The sequence below is a fragment of the Talaromyces rugulosus genome, chromosome III, assembly GCF_013368755.1.
Source record: "Talaromyces rugulosus chromosome III, complete sequence".
Classification (NCBI taxonomy): Eukaryota; Fungi; Ascomycota; class Eurotiomycetes; order Eurotiales; family Trichocomaceae; genus Talaromyces; species Talaromyces rugulosus.
The window spans coordinates 724,884-743,595 of NC_049563.1; the positions used below are offsets into that span (position 1 = coordinate 724,884).

At 48.4% G+C, this 18,712-nt stretch overlaps 8 protein-coding genes across 8 annotated transcripts; 5 read left to right on the forward strand and 3 right to left on the reverse strand.

Moving 5' to 3' along the window:
• Window positions 1-958: 958 nt before the first annotated feature.
• TRUGW13939_05107 (uncharacterized protein) lies at window positions 959-2,389 on the forward strand (the record flags this gene model as incomplete). The annotated part of the gene is made up of 3 exons (XM_035488272.1): window positions 959-1,052; window positions 1,180-1,568; window positions 1,628-2,389. The coding sequence occupies 3 exons, from the start codon at window positions 959-961 to the stop codon at window positions 2,387-2,389; spliced, it is 1,245 nt and encodes a 414-aa protein (XP_035344165.1).
• Window positions 2,390-2,641: 252 nt separating this feature from the next.
• On the reverse strand, window positions 2,642-3,928 carry TRUGW13939_05108 (uncharacterized protein; the record flags this gene model as incomplete). Its single annotated transcript, XM_035488273.1, has 4 exons — window positions 2,642-2,891; window positions 2,949-3,128; window positions 3,184-3,660; window positions 3,717-3,928. The coding sequence occupies 4 exons, from the start codon at window positions 3,926-3,928 to the stop codon at window positions 2,642-2,644; spliced, it is 1,119 nt and encodes a 372-aa protein (XP_035344166.1).
• Window positions 3,929-4,093: 165 nt separating this feature from the next.
• TRUGW13939_05109 (uncharacterized protein) lies at window positions 4,094-5,528 on the reverse strand (the record flags this gene model as incomplete). The annotated part of the gene is made up of 4 exons (XM_035488274.1): window positions 4,094-4,798; window positions 4,848-5,049; window positions 5,100-5,192; window positions 5,476-5,528. The coding sequence occupies 4 exons, from the start codon at window positions 5,526-5,528 to the stop codon at window positions 4,094-4,096; spliced, it is 1,053 nt and encodes a 350-aa protein (XP_035344167.1).
• Window positions 5,529-5,946: 418 nt separating this feature from the next.
• TRUGW13939_05110 (uncharacterized protein) lies at window positions 5,947-6,246 on the forward strand (the record flags this gene model as incomplete). The annotated part of the gene is made up of 1 exon (XM_035488275.1): window positions 5,947-6,246. One exon carries the CDS (start codon window positions 5,947-5,949, stop codon window positions 6,244-6,246), a length of 300 nt encoding a protein of 99 aa, XP_035344168.1.
• Window positions 6,247-11,791: 5,545 nt separating this feature from the next.
• Window positions 11,792-12,397, forward strand: TRUGW13939_05111 (uncharacterized protein; the record flags this gene model as incomplete). Its single annotated transcript, XM_035488276.1, has 1 exon — window positions 11,792-12,397. One exon carries the CDS (start codon window positions 11,792-11,794, stop codon window positions 12,395-12,397), a length of 606 nt encoding a protein of 201 aa, XP_035344169.1.
• Window positions 12,398-13,482: 1,085 nt separating this feature from the next.
• On the forward strand, window positions 13,483-14,641 carry TRUGW13939_05112 (uncharacterized protein; the record flags this gene model as incomplete). The annotated part of the gene is made up of 3 exons (XM_035488277.1): window positions 13,483-13,526; window positions 13,589-14,047; window positions 14,101-14,641. 3 exons carry the CDS (start codon window positions 13,483-13,485, stop codon window positions 14,639-14,641), a joined length of 1,044 nt encoding a protein of 347 aa, XP_035344170.1.
• A 258-nt stretch (window positions 14,642-14,899) lies between these two features.
• On the reverse strand, window positions 14,900-16,383 carry TRUGW13939_05113 (uncharacterized protein; the record flags this gene model as incomplete). The annotated part of the gene is made up of 2 exons (XM_035488278.1): window positions 14,900-15,627; window positions 15,681-16,383. 2 exons carry the CDS (start codon window positions 16,381-16,383, stop codon window positions 14,900-14,902), a joined length of 1,431 nt encoding a protein of 476 aa, XP_035344171.1.
• An 876-nt stretch (window positions 16,384-17,259) lies between these two features.
• TRUGW13939_05114 (uncharacterized protein) lies at window positions 17,260-18,420 on the forward strand (the record flags this gene model as incomplete). Its single annotated transcript, XM_035488279.1, has 1 exon — window positions 17,260-18,420. One exon carries the CDS (start codon window positions 17,260-17,262, stop codon window positions 18,418-18,420), a length of 1,161 nt encoding a protein of 386 aa, XP_035344172.1.
• Between the last annotated feature and the right edge of the window lie 292 nt (window positions 18,421-18,712).

Below are 18,712 nucleotides of genomic sequence, written 5' to 3' on the forward strand. Positions count from 1 at the left end.
GCCGAAACTCACGAACGAGAAGGGAATACTGGTATCGTGCTGCGAGATATAGTCGACTATGGCGGTCAAAATGGAAGCCTACATCTTGTGAATGAAGACGGCGAAGGTCCACCACTTTTTCCACCTGGATTCGCAGTCTCCATGTGGCTTTGTGGCGCGCACAAAGGTACAGCGAAAATGACTGGTTGTCCAGAGCCTGCTGGCTCTCAGCAAGTGCAGAGCAAATCCCCTTTCCAGCCACTATGTCCATTCCTTAGCGATATGCGCATCACTGACAGTTTGAGACCAGTAAGTGGGACTACCAGCCGTGCAGCAGGACAGATCGATCAGCGTCTCCTTGGGACGACGACAATGATATTCTTGACGACTCGGACGATGATGCGTACGTCGATGGCCAGGGCTGCCCTATAAAGAAGCCAAGGCAATTCCCCATTACGAACACCGGTCAGATTGTAATTGCAAGCAAACGCCCTAATTGGGTTAGTTATTTGACTTTGCTAGGTTGACAACTTGCCATCCACCGACTTACTGTCGACTAGAATGGGGATGGGACGTTCCACAAGAAAGTATATACAATCTAGACTGTACTCGTGCACTTCCAACATTTGGTTTTTGCTCCAAACCGATAGAGTTTGAACCAGAGAGGGGAATGTGTAATCCAGGGATACATGTGGCCCCATGAAGGCTAAACGAGATGGTCCATTTTCGATCAGAAACAAAAGTCTCTCTACAATTCTGCGACAAACAAACAGCTAGTCCCACCTCCGAAAGTTGCTAAAATCCTGTCTAAGCCTAGCCCTAAAAGCTAAAACATGGGGGTGGTTCAGAAGATCGCCGAGGCTGTGCTCACAATAGCCGAGGTGGGGTGACCGTCGCTTCCGGGATCTTGCTAAGGTACAACCAACGAACACATCTGCGAAGTGTTTGCTATACAAGCTTATAGAGAGATTAGCCCAACATGGTGACATTCGAGCAATATATGGAGCAGGCTACCGCTGGGGGCGCGGATCGACAGCTCCCCGGCTGTGTTGTGCTGGCTGCAAATAAAGATGGTATGGTTCTTCGATCCTAAAATATCGCAGAACGATATGGTGTAGTTATACGCTACTTGCTGTGACGCCATGTATCTCTAGACTCACGGTGCCAATTTGATCAAAGGAACTCGCTAACTAGTCTTAGGTATCGCGTACTCCAAAAGTTTTGGCCCGCAGTCGGTAGACCCAGCCTCACCACTGTCGGATAAACCCATGACCCCGGATACTACGATGTGGATAGCGTCCTGCACAAAGCTCATGACAGCCATCTCTGCTATGCAGTGTGTCGAGAGGGGGCTATTGAACCTAGACGACGATGCCTCTGCCATCCTTACCGAATTCAAGAACCCCGACATCCTGGTCGGATTTGATAACGATACTGGGAAGCCTATATACGAGAAAGCAACGGGTTTTATCACTCTTAGGATGTTGCTCACACACCATAGTGGTTTGGGATATCCCTTTATCCAACCCAAACTAGGGCAATTCTCAAAGTATGCAAAGAGAGATGCGGAATTTGGCTCCAAGCTTCTTGTATGCTATTGATCTAAAGTTCTTTTTCAGAGAGCTATTACTGATAATATCTCCGTTAGACCGAATCTTACCTTTTTCCGTTACTGTATGAGCCTGGAACTTCCTGGTCATATGGCGTTGGCCTCGACTGGGCCGGGCTGATGGTCGAGCGGGTGACTAGCCAAACCCTTGGCTCATACATGGAAGAAAATATCTTAAAACCTCTTGGGATGGACTCCACTTCTTTTGATATCAAAAATCGAGCCGATATTCTATCTCGACGTGCAGATATGTCACTGAGGACTGCCGACGGGGCTGTAGTGCCTAGCCCAACTCGATTCTTCTCTGACAACGCCCCTGATCATCACGGAGGGGGAGGCATATTCTCTTCTCCGGGAGACTATGTGAAACTGCTAATATCTGCACTGAAGAATGACGGCACTCTATTAAAACCGTCTACCATGGATGTTCTATTTGCACCTTGCCTACCACCCGATGCGATAACTGAGCTACGAAACAATAGGAGGACCCAGTATAAGACCTTTCGAGAGAGTAAAGTAGGTTCCACCGCAGTACTCCAAGTAATTCAGCCGGAGGAAATGAATTATGCGCCCGGTGGTCAGATATCAGAGAAAGAGTGGTTAGGTGGTCGAAAAGCCGGAAGCATGTCTTGGAGTGGCTTGCCCAACCTCAACTGGGTATTAGACCGTGAATCAGGCATTGCTCTGCTATTTTCCGCTCAATTATTGCCACCTGGAGATGCTGCAATCAAGGCAGCCTTTGAGAGGTTTGAGTACGCAGTATATAATGGGGAGCTTGGAAATATCGGGCATCAGAACTAGGAATCGTCGTGGGCAAGGGTGCCAGTCTTATAGGCTACCTGCTACGCTTGCAAACGAAACCCGAAAGAGAAAACACTAGTAAATATGTGAATGTCATTGATGGGGAACTTTATAAATCCCCGGCGTTCATAGCTAAGAACCGACAACCTATAACACACCAGTTAATTTGTGTACAAAAAGCCCCATCTACATGTAGCAACACGCGGAATTGGCGTTTCAGAATGTGGTCACGTCTTTGATACTAACAATTAATTACCATAGCATCCACGGTACGAGATGTTCAAAGTCAGCATCCATGTTACCACTATCCAAGACGGATTTCTCCCTGTTTGCGATATCAGCCTTGACGGAGTTCGCACGATTCAGAAACTCTGCGCTCTCTTTCAAACTTCCACGGCGTTCAGATATTTTTGAGAGCTTAAAAAGCGCGCGAGCCATGTGCCGCTGCCCTTCGGATTTGGGCAGGCCTTCTGATATCCGGACACATTCGCTGAGAAGTTGACTACGATGCGTGAGTGGGAAGAGTCAATGGCCTCTAGACATGTTGTTGTAAACTTACCTTACCATTTCATAGTTGTCTCCCTGTTGTAAAAGATCTGCGACTTGATACAGCGAGTCGCAAACCTTGAGGCGTTGGGGTAAGCATTCTCGTCGAAATGTCAGTGCCTTGGATGCAAGACGGAGAGCATCGTCGTATAGTCCCTGCTTCAAGCGTATGCGACTGAGAAGCACCATGTCTCTATTTTATATTAATATTTGAAGCACTGTGCCTAGCGTACAGAGAGAGTACTTACCCTGAGAACCGGGGATTCCCCGTCTTGAGAAAGGTTTCACCAGTGAAGTTAGCCAAAGAGGGACAGCCTTTCAGCATGTCCTCTGCCTCATCCGGCTTGTCCATACGAAGCAATAAGCTGGCCATATTGCTGTATGAATTTCCTATTCTATCGCTCTTCGCTTTCAATCGAATATCAATCGATTTCTGAAGATAGTCTCTAGCTCTATTTAGGTCTCCGATATCCGTGAAAGCGAGGCCGTAATTCACGAAATTGGCTGCAAGAAATGGGTCGTCCTCGGGAAGAACGGCTTTGCGCAGATTAAAGGCTTGTTCGAAGTATTTTAGAGAGTCGTGTGGGTGGCCAATATCCAGCTCGATGAGACCTCGTAAGTCAATCGCACTTGTGTATGACAGAGATGTACAGTCGCTGAATGTATTTATGGATGCCTCAAGATATTGTTTTGCCGTGTCATAGTTTTCTCTCTCATAAAGATACCTATATTTGTTAGAATATTGCATACATTGTCGCTATTTTGAACCCACCAGCTGCACCTCAGCAGAAGCTCTGCAAATGACTGCATATTACTGAAAGATACCTCATGGTTTTCATTTTTTTCTATTAGGTCTTTTAAATATGGCAAACCTTCTTCACATTGCGTCCATGAGACAACCTGATGGCCGCGATCAGAACTGTAAGTATCTGGAAATCTAGTCAAGAGAAGGTCCACTGTGGCATTGAAATCGTCGCGAGTTTGGAAATCCATCCTTTCGTTTTCAACTATCACTGTTGATGATAAGTATATTTAAAAGTTTCTTCGAGTCATGATGCTGAGCATCGTGACTGTAAGAGAGTGACTCCCCACCACCCCACCATGTAGCACCGCCGCCGAAGATATACCTAATTCGGAAACATGTTTGACAATGTGGTCTCAAGGGATTAAGCGAGAGCCCATTTCGGCCAGCTTCCTCAACACAAACGTCTCTTTTGTATCGGCTATGCCGACTATCCCCTCGAATTCGGCACGCACGCCCAATGGATCCCGGTACGGCTCTACGAAGCCAAGCACTGTCTCGACTCGGGGCGCTTTGTCTTTTACCCAGATTCGTTGCGACGATCTGTAGGTGTTCAGGTCCCCATTTAGAAAGCTGTCGTGTAACTCGGTCAACAGCTGGTTTTGGGCAGGGTTGGCGACATTTTGAGAGGCGCTAAGCAGGCTGGCGCATATCTTTTCCAGTTCTTGTTTATGGTCACCCCGTATCAAGCGAAGCTTTTTATCAGCTGCGAGGATATCAAGATCGGACTCGTCTTGTTGAACGGACGCTTGCAATAAATCGTAAACAGTAATTCCATCCGGGGGGGTGCTTTTCCGTAAGCGAGTGTTTTCTGGAAACACGCCCTTCTTTTCCATCGCGCTCAGTATTGCAGATGTATCCTCGGGGGACTTCAAGCAGTCGTTTCCTAGATAATACGCGCTTTGGGCGAGGCCGTTCGGAACACCTAGACAATTTGGGAGCTGTTGATACAGCTGGACTTTGATGCCATCCAAAAGTTGCGTGGCAGAGGGAGATACAGCAGCCAACCGGGTCAGAGATTCTGGCGAGATGTCTGGGATGAATTTTTGGTCTCCGGAGCCCTACGCAAAGTCAATAGCAAGTTTAAGAGATGCTATAGAGAGTCCTTACAATGTAATTCCCAACATTTGACAGGAACGTTGCAGCATAGTCGAGAAACCTGTCAATGTCTGGCATGCCGACTCCCGTGCGTTGTGAAAGCGCTTCCCACTGGCCATCGCAGGCGTGGTGCAGAGCGATGATAAGGTCAAAGATCCCATTGGCCTCGGGGGATACCTGGCGAAGAATTATCCTGGTGCCAGCCCATGCGGCTCTGCAACTCACGGTCAGTGGTGTATCACTACATAGCGGGAGAGGCCATACCTCGACATGTGGTGAGCATATAGCTTCTCGCTGGAAGTCAAGGCATCAAATGCAGCCACCACCGAGAGCTGAAATATTTGCGGCTGCAGCATTCTATCAGTCAGTCCAAATCGTCAGTTACATGTGTATGTGTCTGTTCGATGTTGACTGTTGATGGACTCGCTCTGAGAACCCCGCAGAGTGTTCCGCTAAGTGGGCGGGCGAATGAGGAGCCGCCATGGGACTCTTCGTCACACGTGAGGCTATACTGCTGAGACGACCATTTTGCCTTTGAGAGACGTATTTTAACATTCAAGTGTTTCAGGGGTCCATTTGAGATAGATATAAATAGAGATACAGCTAGGGATGCCACGTGGAGTGGCCCGAGCGTGCTTACCGAAAGGAGATCATGAACGACATCCAAGTGTATTCAGACTGATGTTGCAACATTGAATGGTTGGTACAATACTGTAAACTGATAGGTTTAGAAAGCTTTGCCTGGGTAATTAGTATAGATATACTAGCTTTCTGATCGTTGAATTCACACATGCGTCTTTGAGCAGAATGACTGACCCAAGTGTTCTATCAACTATAGCATGAGTTAACAGGAAGCAACAGTTGCTTCTAATTAAATCTGCCACAAAATTCCGCATTAGGAAACGACGCTAAGCATAAACAAACACTCATCCACCTGCTTCTTTGTCAACCTCGCCTGCTAAATTCTGTGCGTGCAGTCCTGGTTCATCTCCACGAATCAGCCTGCCGAGGCGCAGTGTCAACACTGTTCTGCCTCGTTTTTCTTTGATACGCCATCTCTCTTGCAAATTCACTATCCATACGTGACCTGATCCAGCACGGCCACGCCACGATGGATGACGATGCGGCCCGTCCTTCACTTCGAACCAGTTTGCGGATAGGACCAAACAATGCTTACCTACATAACCGGCCGGACTTGGGGTCATGTTTGATCTGCTCTGGTGAGGAAGTTGTTATGACAACCGACGACCCGGTCAACCGTCCCCTTCCCAACTACAATATCCTTGAAATGCAGTGGTTCCTACAACGGGTATGTGCCATTGCCGCAGCCGCCGAGATAGACGATGATCTTGAGGACGGCGACTTCTTCGAGGATGCTGGTAGTTATGATGAAACAGTGATTGATGAATGACTCTGAATTTCAGATGATCTGATTGGGCGGATGATGTTAAGTAGCATACTTAGATAACCATCTCCACTACAGCGCTTGCAAAGTATTGACTTCGTCCCATATTTCCTTTAATAAAAACAAAAGGAAAGCCAAAAGAATTCCAATACTAACTAATTTCAAAAATATTCAAAATCACTACCTAAGATTTGGCCTAGACAAACCGGCCTGACAAATTAACGATTCAATACCACCGCCAACATAGCGATCCCCTTTATCATTGCTCTTTCTCTCAACAAATGGGCAAAAACTCCGCCAATTACGAATCGGACTCGGGATTCCGGGCGGCGACGTGGATGACCGATCCATTCGTGTGACGCATGTCACTCAAGAAAGGTATGGGAGCGTCAAGAAATTCCTCCGGCCTCTCCCTGAGCTTTAGTATGGAGTAGGTTGCATGTGATGTCGCGAGGCCAAGGTAAGGTGTAGCTGAATATCCCCAAATTTAGCTGTCGTGATTTGCTGGCCGAAATCCACTTCGCAGGGCAGTCTACTCAAAGTCGAAACAATTGCCAACTACTTCGCATGAGATTGTGGAACTTATACCAAGTAAGAGCACGTTGCTCATGGCCTGTAGTACAAGTATCAAAAACTAAAGCCAATGAATTAAGTAAACAACTGAAACGGAGTGATTAAAAATCAGAGTGGGCCAGTACTTCTCTCTACTTTCTTGATTTTCCCCTTTTTTTTTTTTTTTTTTTTTTGTCATCACATCGCTTTCCGATGCCTTTGAAGCTATTCAGATTTGGTCATGGATTTAAAATCTTAAATATAGGGTAAGATCGCAAGTTATACAGATGCACTGTATGTATATATATATAATGTATTCCTTGATCTTCTAGAGTTAATCACATTGAATGTTGCTGGTGTTTTAGCATAAAGTTATGTATCGTAAATAGTATGTTCATAATATTAGTTGATATATATATATATGTATGTATGTATGTATTAATTAATACACCCTTGAAAAAAGACGTCAAAGAAAGTGAGCATAAGATTAACTGTTACATGTAATTGCCTCCAGACATCATTCCTCGGCTCAAGCTTCAACCAAAATTCTAGCATTCATCGGCATACACCCGAACATGAAAAGCATAAGAGAGTTCAACTGTTACCAGCCCTCGGTACATCTCGTTCCACGGTAATTCCGCCTGAGTCAGATGTACCCGATCGACGACCCCCCCACGGCTCAAAGTAACTTTCCCAATACCCACTCGGCCGACGCGGGGAAGTCTCCGTTCGAAAAAAGGACTGGAGCCGCTCACCCGTTACCATAGTAGTAATAATAATCCGTTACCATGATGGTACATAGCAGGGGAAGCATTTATCCGAAAATTAACTTTCTTTTCCTATTTTTTCAGACCGAATAGTCGAAAAAACGGCGAGGGGGCCGATGCCCGATGGAAGAAGTACCGCGGGACTATTGAAAAGAATGCAAATCCCGAAGGGATATTGACTCTTGACTCTTGACTCTTGTATCCGTAATAGGTCCGAATTTGCGTAGTTAATTAGCCGCTATTATTTTATTAAATAATAGGGTTTGCTATTAAATGATGCTGACGGAGGGAAATTCCGATATTCGCTACATTATTATTTAGGAAGCGATTTTCCGGGTGTTGAGTCATTGTTCCAGCGGTCAGTAGCAGATGCAAAGTATTACCGAAGCCACAAAATAATACCACACTCACCGCATTATTAGATTATCTCGATTATCTAGCGTACCACAAAAAAAGAATCACATCCGGGAGACACAATCCGGTGGAATGGGAACCCAGACGCAACTGGCTGGTATTGTAAGTAACGGGCGGTAACGGCGTTTCAAGACGTGTGTACTACGCTGTAAAGAGTACATGAAACGCGAAACTTGGACAGCGTTGCATGGTGATAGTGACGGTGACAGCCAAGTGACACTTGTTGGAATCAGCAAAATAATAATCATTAGTTTGCGAAACTTTTTATTAAAAATTAAAAATACTCAGATATTCTCCGCGGCCGTAAATATTATTATTTATTTATTTCTGTTGAAAACCGAGTATAATAATCAAATGACGTAGGTAGGCTATCAGCACGTGCAAAATTCGGGCGCGCACGGCGGTTGCCTGAGAATATTCCCGATTAGGAAATTGCGACAACAAACAGGTATTATCATCATCACCACACAAAAGCCAGCTCATCCGTTGGGCAGACAGTGTTAATATTTCAATATTTCTAATATTTGTCGGAAGCGGGCTTTTTTTTTTTTACAAGTGTCAAGTCTGGCGGTGAATAAATAAGGCGACTTGTTCAGGCTGTTCAGGCACAAGTGGTGGCCTAACAACGTTGAACTGATTTGTGTATGAGTCACACACACATTGATTTCAAGCGACGGATTCCAAAATCCACACCGACAAAACAATAACACATATAAAGGTCCAATCGGGCAGGCGACGTATCGATAGGGCGGATGCGCAGTACGCGCCTGAAATGGAGGTGTGTGGTTGCATATGCAGGGCTTATATCAGATTGGCGAGATGGCACAATTAATACTCCGTGCTGAGTAACATGATAGGGAGGATATCGCGGTAGGCGCTGATAAATTACAAGAGGATTAGTATTATTACTATTATCGATTGATCGACCGGGGCGGGGCTATCGTATCGATAAAGCGCTATCCGCACTGTGCACACGGCCCAATAGCTACAGGCAGGCGGTCTGACTCTGACTCATATTATAAATATCGAGTATGTGGTGGTAGTTCTCTGTTGTACACGTATACGGTCTGAGTAATAGCCAAGATGTGTGATAATATCAGTTGACATATTATAGACTACTCGTACAGAGTAAATATAGACGGGGCTGGGTGGCTGAGGGGACACTACACAGCAATTTAAATAATAATTATATACTATAAAAAGCACAGCGGATTGTCGCCGAAACTTCCAGAAGCCCGCGCACTCCTTTTCCGGACCGGGAAACCACAATAATATATTATTATGCTTATATTAATATTAATTCGGCATTAATTTCGCGATAAATTACCAGTAATTTCCCCAGGATGACAGATGGCACGTCGGCGTTCACCAGAGGAGACTAAAGTGCCGGCTGACATCAGCAGGGTGGAGCTTCCCCGTTGCTTCTAGAAACAAACCCTCGACCCCAGGCATCTTCCTTTTGTGAGAAGTAATTATTGATGACTTGATGTTACGGATCCAACTCTATTATTCAAGGTTTACCTCGTAGAATCCTGCGAGTTTCCCAAATCGCTCGATTGCAACCTAGCACCTGCAGCGTGAAAGGATTGGCGGTGTGTGCGATGATTGGTGGAATTCTGATAGCGGGCCATTTCCTCCAGACTCTTTGTTCATCGATAGTACTCCCACGGAGTACTCTGTACTAGAGTCTAGAGTACGGACAGCCAGGGGTTAACTCATATTTAGTATTTCGTTGCATCAAATGTGATAGGGATGGGCAATCCGCCTAGCGCCCCGGGGAACCAACTAGCGTCTCTTAGCGCACGGCGATCTGGACTGGGCAGCACAGGAAAAAGCCCAGCCACGGCAAGCAATCAAAGCACCTCGGGCCTTATGCACGTTAATCGGCGCGTTTGCATGCAAGATGGGCGGGCGACGCAAGGGATAGGGAGGCAAACAAAAAAATTAAATAAAAGAGAATTCCCCAGTATTTGGAAGGCGGGGATGAAACGGAGTTATTGTGATGCGTGTTTATTTTTTTAAGTATCTATTTGGAAGCAAGAATGTGATGCATCACATGCTGTCATAAGACTCATAACCCCCTAGCTATTGATTGATTTCTAGTATAACCGCAACCCGACAGAATTAAAATGCTTGTCCGAGCTAGCCGAGGTCCAAATAATTCATGTCGGGCCGGGGGAAACCCGGAAAACGTGTGGCCGCCTAAGGATTCAGTATTAGGCCATGTGCTAGAAGGCACTACTGGAACGATTGGGCCTGAATGGAGCGCGATGCGACATTGCTTTTGCACACTAAATAATAGTGAACGGAAAACACTAAATAGTACGCATAGAGAGAAAGACCCGACAGGACGGATCCTTCGGCGAGGCCCGTCGCTTCCCCGGGCTAGCGCCGGCTAGTGGCCCCACCCCTTTGTATCCCGGAATATACCCATGGCGACGGAAGTCATCATTGAAATGAACTCCAGGGTGAATTAAAGTGGTTGCCGTTTGCGGGCAAAATGTCCTGGTAATTACTATTATATATTGAATTTAGACTATTACGTGCATCATAGCCAGCGCGACCACCGAGACACTGGCAGACTCAGTACACAGCACAGATGTCTCATCTCATGATTCAGTCAATCAGCCTGTATCCCGGGGAACGCGGCCCCGTCCTTGGTTTAGTTGATCAGTCTCAAAAAGCAGATGGGAGACACCGTCCCCCTGGGACAGTGGATGGCGACAGTTTTCCGGGAGCTGTTTAGTGCCGTTTAGCGCTCCCACGGAGGATTTGCTAGCAACCGCGAAGTTGGGATTATAGGATTCATAGGGGCAGACTGTTGGTTTGTGGCCAATAATGCCAACTTCCCCGGCTCCGGCAACATGGTTCCCGGCCAACGTCCCGCTGCCAGGATTATTATTATTTGATTTGGATTAATTTTATTACCGAGTAATAATGCGATTCGGATCGCCCATGACCCATCCCCTGGGGACGGGAAGTGAGTAGTATATAGTGGTGGCCTTGCCATCCAGGGTTCTGGGATTTTCTTGACATTACTATTAAGACAACTCATAATCATAATACTAATCTCATCCCACACCGACCTTGCTGCATACTCCCACATCTCACCGCCGCGGTCCATCCCTTGCAGCGGAAATCGATCGGCCGTGCCGCAGCGAACAGACAGCATTGCATTGCATTCCCAGTCCGGATAGGTATTGGCCGAAAGCAGGCAGTATTCGATCGGACTATTTTGTCTTTGTGTGTGTACGGAGAATAGCCAGTGGTTACAAACACAAACAGGTGACAACAGGCCAAGCCACCGGCGAGCAACAAACCAAAACGCTCAAGGCGCGCTTCGCGACAGGATTTGCCAGCAGAACAGGGCTGACATTCACGCACGCCCGACGGCCCTCGGCACACGCCCCAACAGTGCGACCCCCAGCGACCCCCACTGGCGCCCCCCAAGCCTCCTTGGCCTCACGCTGACCTGACCGTCACATCGCTTTTGGCTTTTCCCTTACCGCCGTTTTGGCTCTTATATGCCTGCTCGCCACCACACCACTGCTTTGTTTGACATTAATCACAATCACAATCACAATCGGATCCGTCCCCCTCGACCCGAACCAGTAGCCGACTGCCTTCCGCAAGGGGTATAGCACCCGCCCAGCACCCGATCCACACCGCGATCCACACCGCGCATCACAGGGAAAACGCGCCCGACTATAAGACTTGCTTATCGCCAGCCCACTTTCTCCAGACTCCAGATTCCACTCTCCTCTACTCTACACTCTCTACTCTCCACCACCACAGAGACAGAACTACTTCACATCACCATGCGGTTCAGTCTCAGCTTCGGCAGCAGCAGCACATGCTCCTCGCCGTCGCCGTCGTCGCTCCCACCACCACCAGCACCGCCTCCAACGCCCAACGATGGCCTCTTGGACATCACCCCTCGCAAATCCTCCTTCTCTGGCGCCATGGGCATGAGCTCCGCCTGCGCTTTCCCTTCATGGCCCAACCGTCCTTCGCTCTGGGACAACAGCCCATCCGCAGAGTCGACCGCGAGCTCGTACCTGTCTGACGAAGACCTGTTTATCGACTCGTCGGCTTCTTCTGCGACCGCTCCATCTGAAAGCGCCATCGATGAGGATGACCAGCAACCGCCTGTGATGATCGACACGCTTGTCGACAACACCACGGCCGGCGATATGACTACCGAAGAACAGGTGCAGCTCATGCGCGCCGCCGCCGAAGAGAACGAGCAGCGTATGCGGTTTCTCGCCCATGTGCACGCGCATGCCCGCGCCCAGCAGGCCTTCAAGGTCGCGCAGTTGGCTGCTGCTGAGCGCGAGAACGCAAAGCGCAAGAAGAAGCGTTCTGGTTCTGACAAGAAGCGCCGGTCGCCGTCCTCGGGCTCCAAGTCTAGCACTCGTCTATGAGCATTTTACTCTTGGACGGCGCTGGCGCTGTCTATTTTTCTCGTCACATTCACATTTCCATATTTCCGCATACATTATCCATTCAAACAATGGGTCATACCCGACGCTCACCGCGGTTCCGCGGGTACAATACCATACGGTATCGTTCGGTACGAGGCACACCCCGGCCAAACACCCGGTGAACAACGCTGAACGTGTCCGATGATCCGCTTTTCCCCCCACCAATCACTCCCGAACCGCCTCACCGCCGCCATCCATCCATGCATCCCTGACTCATTCTCCTTCATACCGCCTCTTTTTTTTTCTTTATCTTCTTTTTAATCGTTTTACTTAATCGTGCCTAGCGACGGAGTTGATTCATCCGGCATTTGTTTCCGTCTCAGCGATATACCCATTATACCCCCCCTCATGTAGCCTTGAGTCTTGTCTTTTGTCTTTTTTTGCACAATACCCGATACTCGCATTCTAGTATCATACATACATTACATAGCATAGCATAGCATCTGAATTAACCGAATACTGAATACCAATCACAAATCACTTTTTTTTATCGTGTTAAATAATTTGTATTACTTTTGTGTAACCCGAACGAATATCTGACATCGGCAGAGACCGGAGTACGGGAAATCGATTCATTTTATTGATAATCGAAACTCGGAGCAAGTCTTTTTGAGTCTTGACATCACAGGCCATTTGATCTGTTCTTCATTTTACTCTTGTCGGCCGACCATGTGAGACTGACAAAAAGAAATCGGGTTCGCTGTGTTACATGAGTTTATTGATGGGTTTCATGTGACTACGGCCGTAGCGGTAGGGTAGGGGTAGGGTAGAGGAAGATGCCCGTGTTTATTTTTATTTTTAGTTTTTTAAATTATTTTTTATAATTGCAAATTAAATCAAATAGCTTTATTTCAACTGATGCAGATAAATATGTAATATCTGATTCTGTCGCAGTTGTAGTTGTAGTTACTGTACATAGTTGTAGGATAAGCTTATCGTATAGTTATCGACGATAAGCGCATAATTTTTTCCTGACCTCATCGTCACCTTCCATCCTCACCTTGCTCACTACCACAACCACAACCATGTCCGAACCTGAACCCCTCCTCAGCGAGCTCTGCACCATCTGGTCCGTCCTTCCCTTCCCTTATATACACGCTATACAATCTAATATATAAAAAAAAAAAACAGCCACATCACCCCCCCAAAATACCGCTGCCCCCGCTGCTCCATCCGCACCTGCTCGCTCGCCTGCACGCGCCGCCACAAGAACTGGTCGCAATGCTCCGGCGTACGCGATCCCGCAGCGTACGCGCCGCGCGCCCAGCTCGAGACTACAGGTGCGCTGGATCGCGATTTTAATTTTATCACGGGGATTGAGCGTGGACTGGAGCGTGCCGAGAGGGAGGCGCGCGCGAGAGGGTTTGAGTTGGAGCATGGGTATATGCTGGATCCGAAAGTTGCAAGCAACAATAAAAGAAAGAGAGGAGGAAATTACTCAAAAGAGGATGGCAGCAGCAACAAGAAAAACAAACCGGTCAGAGGGGAATCGGCGTTTTTGCGTGCGGCCAACGAGGCTGGTGTCAGGGTTGAGAGGTCGCCCAGGGGGATGACGAGGAATAAGCAGAATAAGTCGAGGGTGCATCCAAAGTACTTTCTTCCTTTCTTTATATATATATATATATATATACTGACAACTGCAGACACAAGTGCCTGAGCTGGACGGTCGACTGGATCCATACCTGCGGCCGCGACACTGTTGTCCAAAACTACCTCGAGACCATCACCATCGGCCAGGCATACGACCGCGCGTATCCTCCAGCAAATAACGAAACTACTTCTTTGCCAGACAAAAAAGAAACCGAATTCCCACCTTATCGCAACGTCTACTTCTACATCCGCCGAAACGCATATCACCACATCGTGCTCGCGCCGCTGCATCCCGATACCACTCTCGCAGACGCCCTGCGCGGTCGCACCGTATACGAGCATCCCAGGCTGTACGTGTTGCCCAATTCGCCTACGGATATCGAGAATGGCGATGTGGACGATGAGTCGACTATACTAGAAAAAACATGGCTGCGTGATCATTCTCCTGAAACAGAGTCGGACAAAAATGACGAGGACGATTTTACTAGTAGCGAGGGGTCTTCTTCTGAAGAGTCTGAGGAGGATGACGAGAGTGAGAGTGAAGTTTCACTTTCAGATCCGAAACTAGAGCCGGTCGAAGCAAAGCTAGGCTGACCAGCATCTACTATAACTTGTATACAATGTATAATAATCACGAGGTTTCAGGCATGTATTGATCGTCGAGTGCTATATACAAATATAAAACACTAAATATACGGTCAAGTCCATCCAGGTATAGGTGTATGCAATATATACAGTGAATCCAATCAAAACTCCTCGCTGTATGCAAATCATGTCGTAAATCGTTCCATATGCACGCTAGATATCAAACAAAACCAAAACAAAATATACTCAACATCTTACATGACGCAGTCACACACTGGTCGTATCCGGAAGCGACGATCCAGGAGATATAAGCTCAGTGGACACCGTGTGCACCGAGGCACCGTCTTCCTCAATCGGCGATGTGTCCATATTATCAGCCTTGACGGCATCGCTGCGTCGGGATTCAGTCGGCGAAATATTCATCTGTTCAGACTGCACATGCAGTCGACCACGCTCAATAGCCCGCAGAATTTGGGCAACATCGTCAGAGGCAATGCCCTTCAACTTCGACATGGTTTCGTCCGAGATGTCAGAGCCAGCCCCGCGCCACCGCAGCTTGTCCTCGTGCTCCGACGATGCCGACTTGGACGCGACAGAAGGAACGCCCGTGACAAGCTGCTTCAGCAGGGTTGGCGACACGTCGTCTAACCGTCGAGCCTTTTTCTCGACCTTGGCGACTTTGATGCTTGAATGGTTACTGGACGCTATCTCGTCCGGATGCCGTTTGGGCGGACGCGCGATGCGCGCATTGGGGCCTTCGCCAGCTTCCTTTCGGATCTTGTAATAGTTCAAGCCGAGAGTCGCGGCCAGGGCCTGGTGGCACGCTTCAGGATACTGGTAAGTAGCCTCTGCAAGCGTCAGGTTGTTGGGCCTGTCACTAGAACCACTAGAGTCGCTATCATCATCATCAAAAGGCTGCAGCTCTTGATAATTGCGACCCCAGTATTCATAGCCTTCAAGCTCATAAAACTGGGCAAGTCCTACTAGACGATGGACTGGGGAGTCATTTGTTAGAAAGAATACATATTTGACCCAAACTCCTGCTCACCTCGACTTCGTTTCTTCAAACACCAAAACCGCCAAACGGATCTGGGAAAGTAGTTCGGATAGCGTAGCGTCCCATCTTCATCAATCTTCGGGACAGGGTTGAGAGGCGCGTGTATCGTGTTGGCAAGAGAGTTGAACCGCACGCGTTCCATCTGGGACATACGAGACTCCAATTGTTGAAAGTTGGATTGGAGACGGTTGACATCATTGCGCAGGAACGCGGTGTCGGTCTGCAACGAACCAAAGGCGTACTTTAGTTTCGACACATCCGACTTCAGCTCCTTCACGTTGCCATCGATTCGCTCCGAGACAGTGCGCTGGGCGACAAACTCGCGTCGAACATGCTCGTCTTCCCGATTCCGGCGATCCACATAGTCATCACTGGTCAACACGCTCGAACGAAGGTCGCTGAGCTGAGAGTCCAGATAACCAATGCGGTGGGCGATTGACAGCCGGGAATCGGGCATGGCAGGTGGCGTGATGTCGTTGTGGACAGAAAGCAGCGAACTGGACATGGAAGTCTGCGAGAGACTCCTTTCTAGGGTTGTGGTCATGGTAAAATCGACGTCTGGGGTGGATTTAGGCGTGAGTAGCCATTCTGAGAGGCGGTTTCGGGGTGCGTAGGATTGATACCAGAGTCGTTGACGGGGAGAAGTGAGGACAGAGTGAGAGACGGAGACCCATACTGGGCGGGCTTTGGGCATTTCCTCCCTTGATTGTTGCACCAACTCCCAAGGGGCCTTCCGTCACACCCAGTTTTTGCCTCTCGTTCCGGCTCACCTGGTCCATGCGTCCATGTGTTTGCTTGCCAGCCAACCGCCGTGCTCCAATAGCGCGCTAGTCCTGCGCTAGTACGGCTTTGTGACAGCTAGTGCCGCCAAGGCTGACGCTTCCGGGCTATGTCTGTGCACGCCGCCAACCAGATCGCTGTCCCGACCTCCCGCCCCGCTTTCATATTTTTGTGCGTCGCTCTTTTTGGGTCATATTCAGCCCCCGCCGGGCCCTACCCGCCCCACGATTGGCCCAGCACTCTGCACCGGTGACGCTGTAACCGGTGACGCTGTTTGCTTCGGTCAGCCAGCCATGTATTAATTACCGTCATCAATACGGCTATCAATACGGCTGCTATATTTAGCTACGTGATTCAGAGAATTGCCTATTTGGGGATGCTAAGAATTGCCTATCTAGGCAATCCAGTCTCCCTTTCCTTGATTAGGGCTTGTCGATAGCAGTCGATAGAAATGTTCGATAGAATCGTGCATCCTTCCGACCGTCAGTATTCTCAGCGAACGTCCTGGCCTTGAAAATCAAGCTCGTGAACAAAATGACTTTCTCCTACACAGACTGTCAGTATACGTCTGTATACCTCTGGATAATATATGACCGAGTCTTGCCTGGACGCTCCTTCCTTGCGGCCATGCCCTGCAGCAGTCGCTCCTTCCTCCCCGCCGGTTGATGCGCCATCTTCTCCCACCGCAGACGACTCCGACTCTTCTTCTCACCACTCATTGATTGCTGCCACAATCTATCCCAATATTTTACACCACAGTATCAAGTCCCTCTAATATACCTCCTTCACCATGCGTTTCAACCCCTCACCTATCCTCGCCACTGTCGCTCTCGCTCTTGTCCCGGCTGTGACCTCGTCGAACAGGGTTGAAAAGACGACATCCGAGGACCGCACCACCCAGGCCGTCGACCCAGCCTGCGATTGCTACACTGTATCCGGGCCCGATCCAGGATACTTTCAGCATCATCGATTCTGGGATTTTCGTCAAGTACCTCTTAATCCAGCCGCCGCCAGCACTTTTCAATTCCAGCCCAACAGCCCGCCGAGTCGTGCCGACTACGGAGCGAATGCCGCGCCTGTTCTCCTCAAAGACACTCCCTTTTCCAGTGAATGGGCTGTGCAAGACTGGGGCCGTGGAGGCACTCCTCTCTTCCCCGTTACTATTGTGAATTCCAACAAAAACGTCTATCTGACCAGCCATGCGGCTGGTGGTGGGCCAACTTTTCTTGTCATGCGGACAACTCGATTCGAGGCCTTTTCTTCCACGGCGGAGATTGAAACCAATCTTCTCAATTTCATGCACGTCTCGCTGCGAGTCAGACTTCGCATTCTTGAAAAGGGGGAAGACATACTATCGCCCGTGAACGCCGAGCAGGCCTTGGGCCAGAGAATCCAATCCCGATCCGACAATAATACTACCTCGGAACCACACAGCTCTCATGCACAACGCCGCAAGGAAAAACGTCTCCTCCCATCAGTCGGTGCGTGCGTTGGAATATTCACTTTTTTCTCCAGAACCAGCGAGTCGGACATTGAAATTCTAACTTCGGACCCGCCAAATCGAGTACACTATGCAAACCAGCCGGATTACGATCCAATCCGCAACATCGTCATACCCGGTTCTCAGATTGCTGCAGACTCGCCGACCCCATGGACAGCATGGTCTACCTATCGCCTAGACTGGCTGCCGACAATGTCGCGCTGGTATGTCGAAAACCAGGAACAGGCTAATCTGGCATACGGTGTTCCAGTAGACCCCAGCAGACTGGTCATCAATCTGTGGAGCGACGGCGGCCTGTGGTCTGGCAACCTCACAGTTGGAGACAGCGTTCACTTGGGTATCGAATGGATCGAGGTTGCGTACAATCTAACCGGGGATGTGCCCAAGCTTTGCAACAGAAACTGCCGCATCGACAACGTTGCTGTTCCTGGTATTCCGGAAATTATTTAATAGCGATTCAAACCTCGGTTTACATTACTGATGATTCTCATAGACTGTTTATACTTCTTTTGTATAGTTACTTTTCTCTTGACAAGAGGTGTAATCCTCGTTTTTAGCCTAGATACAACCAGTCCAATTCAACCTTCTTTCTCTCCTCGTCAGACTACTCAATATTACATTCTACGAGCTTCCATCTTAGCCGTCAATCATCAAGAACAATAGTGCAAGTAACAGTAACGAACCGATCGTCCATGTCCAGTATTCAACCTCCTCTAATACGGAGTGATAGTAATGTACAAAA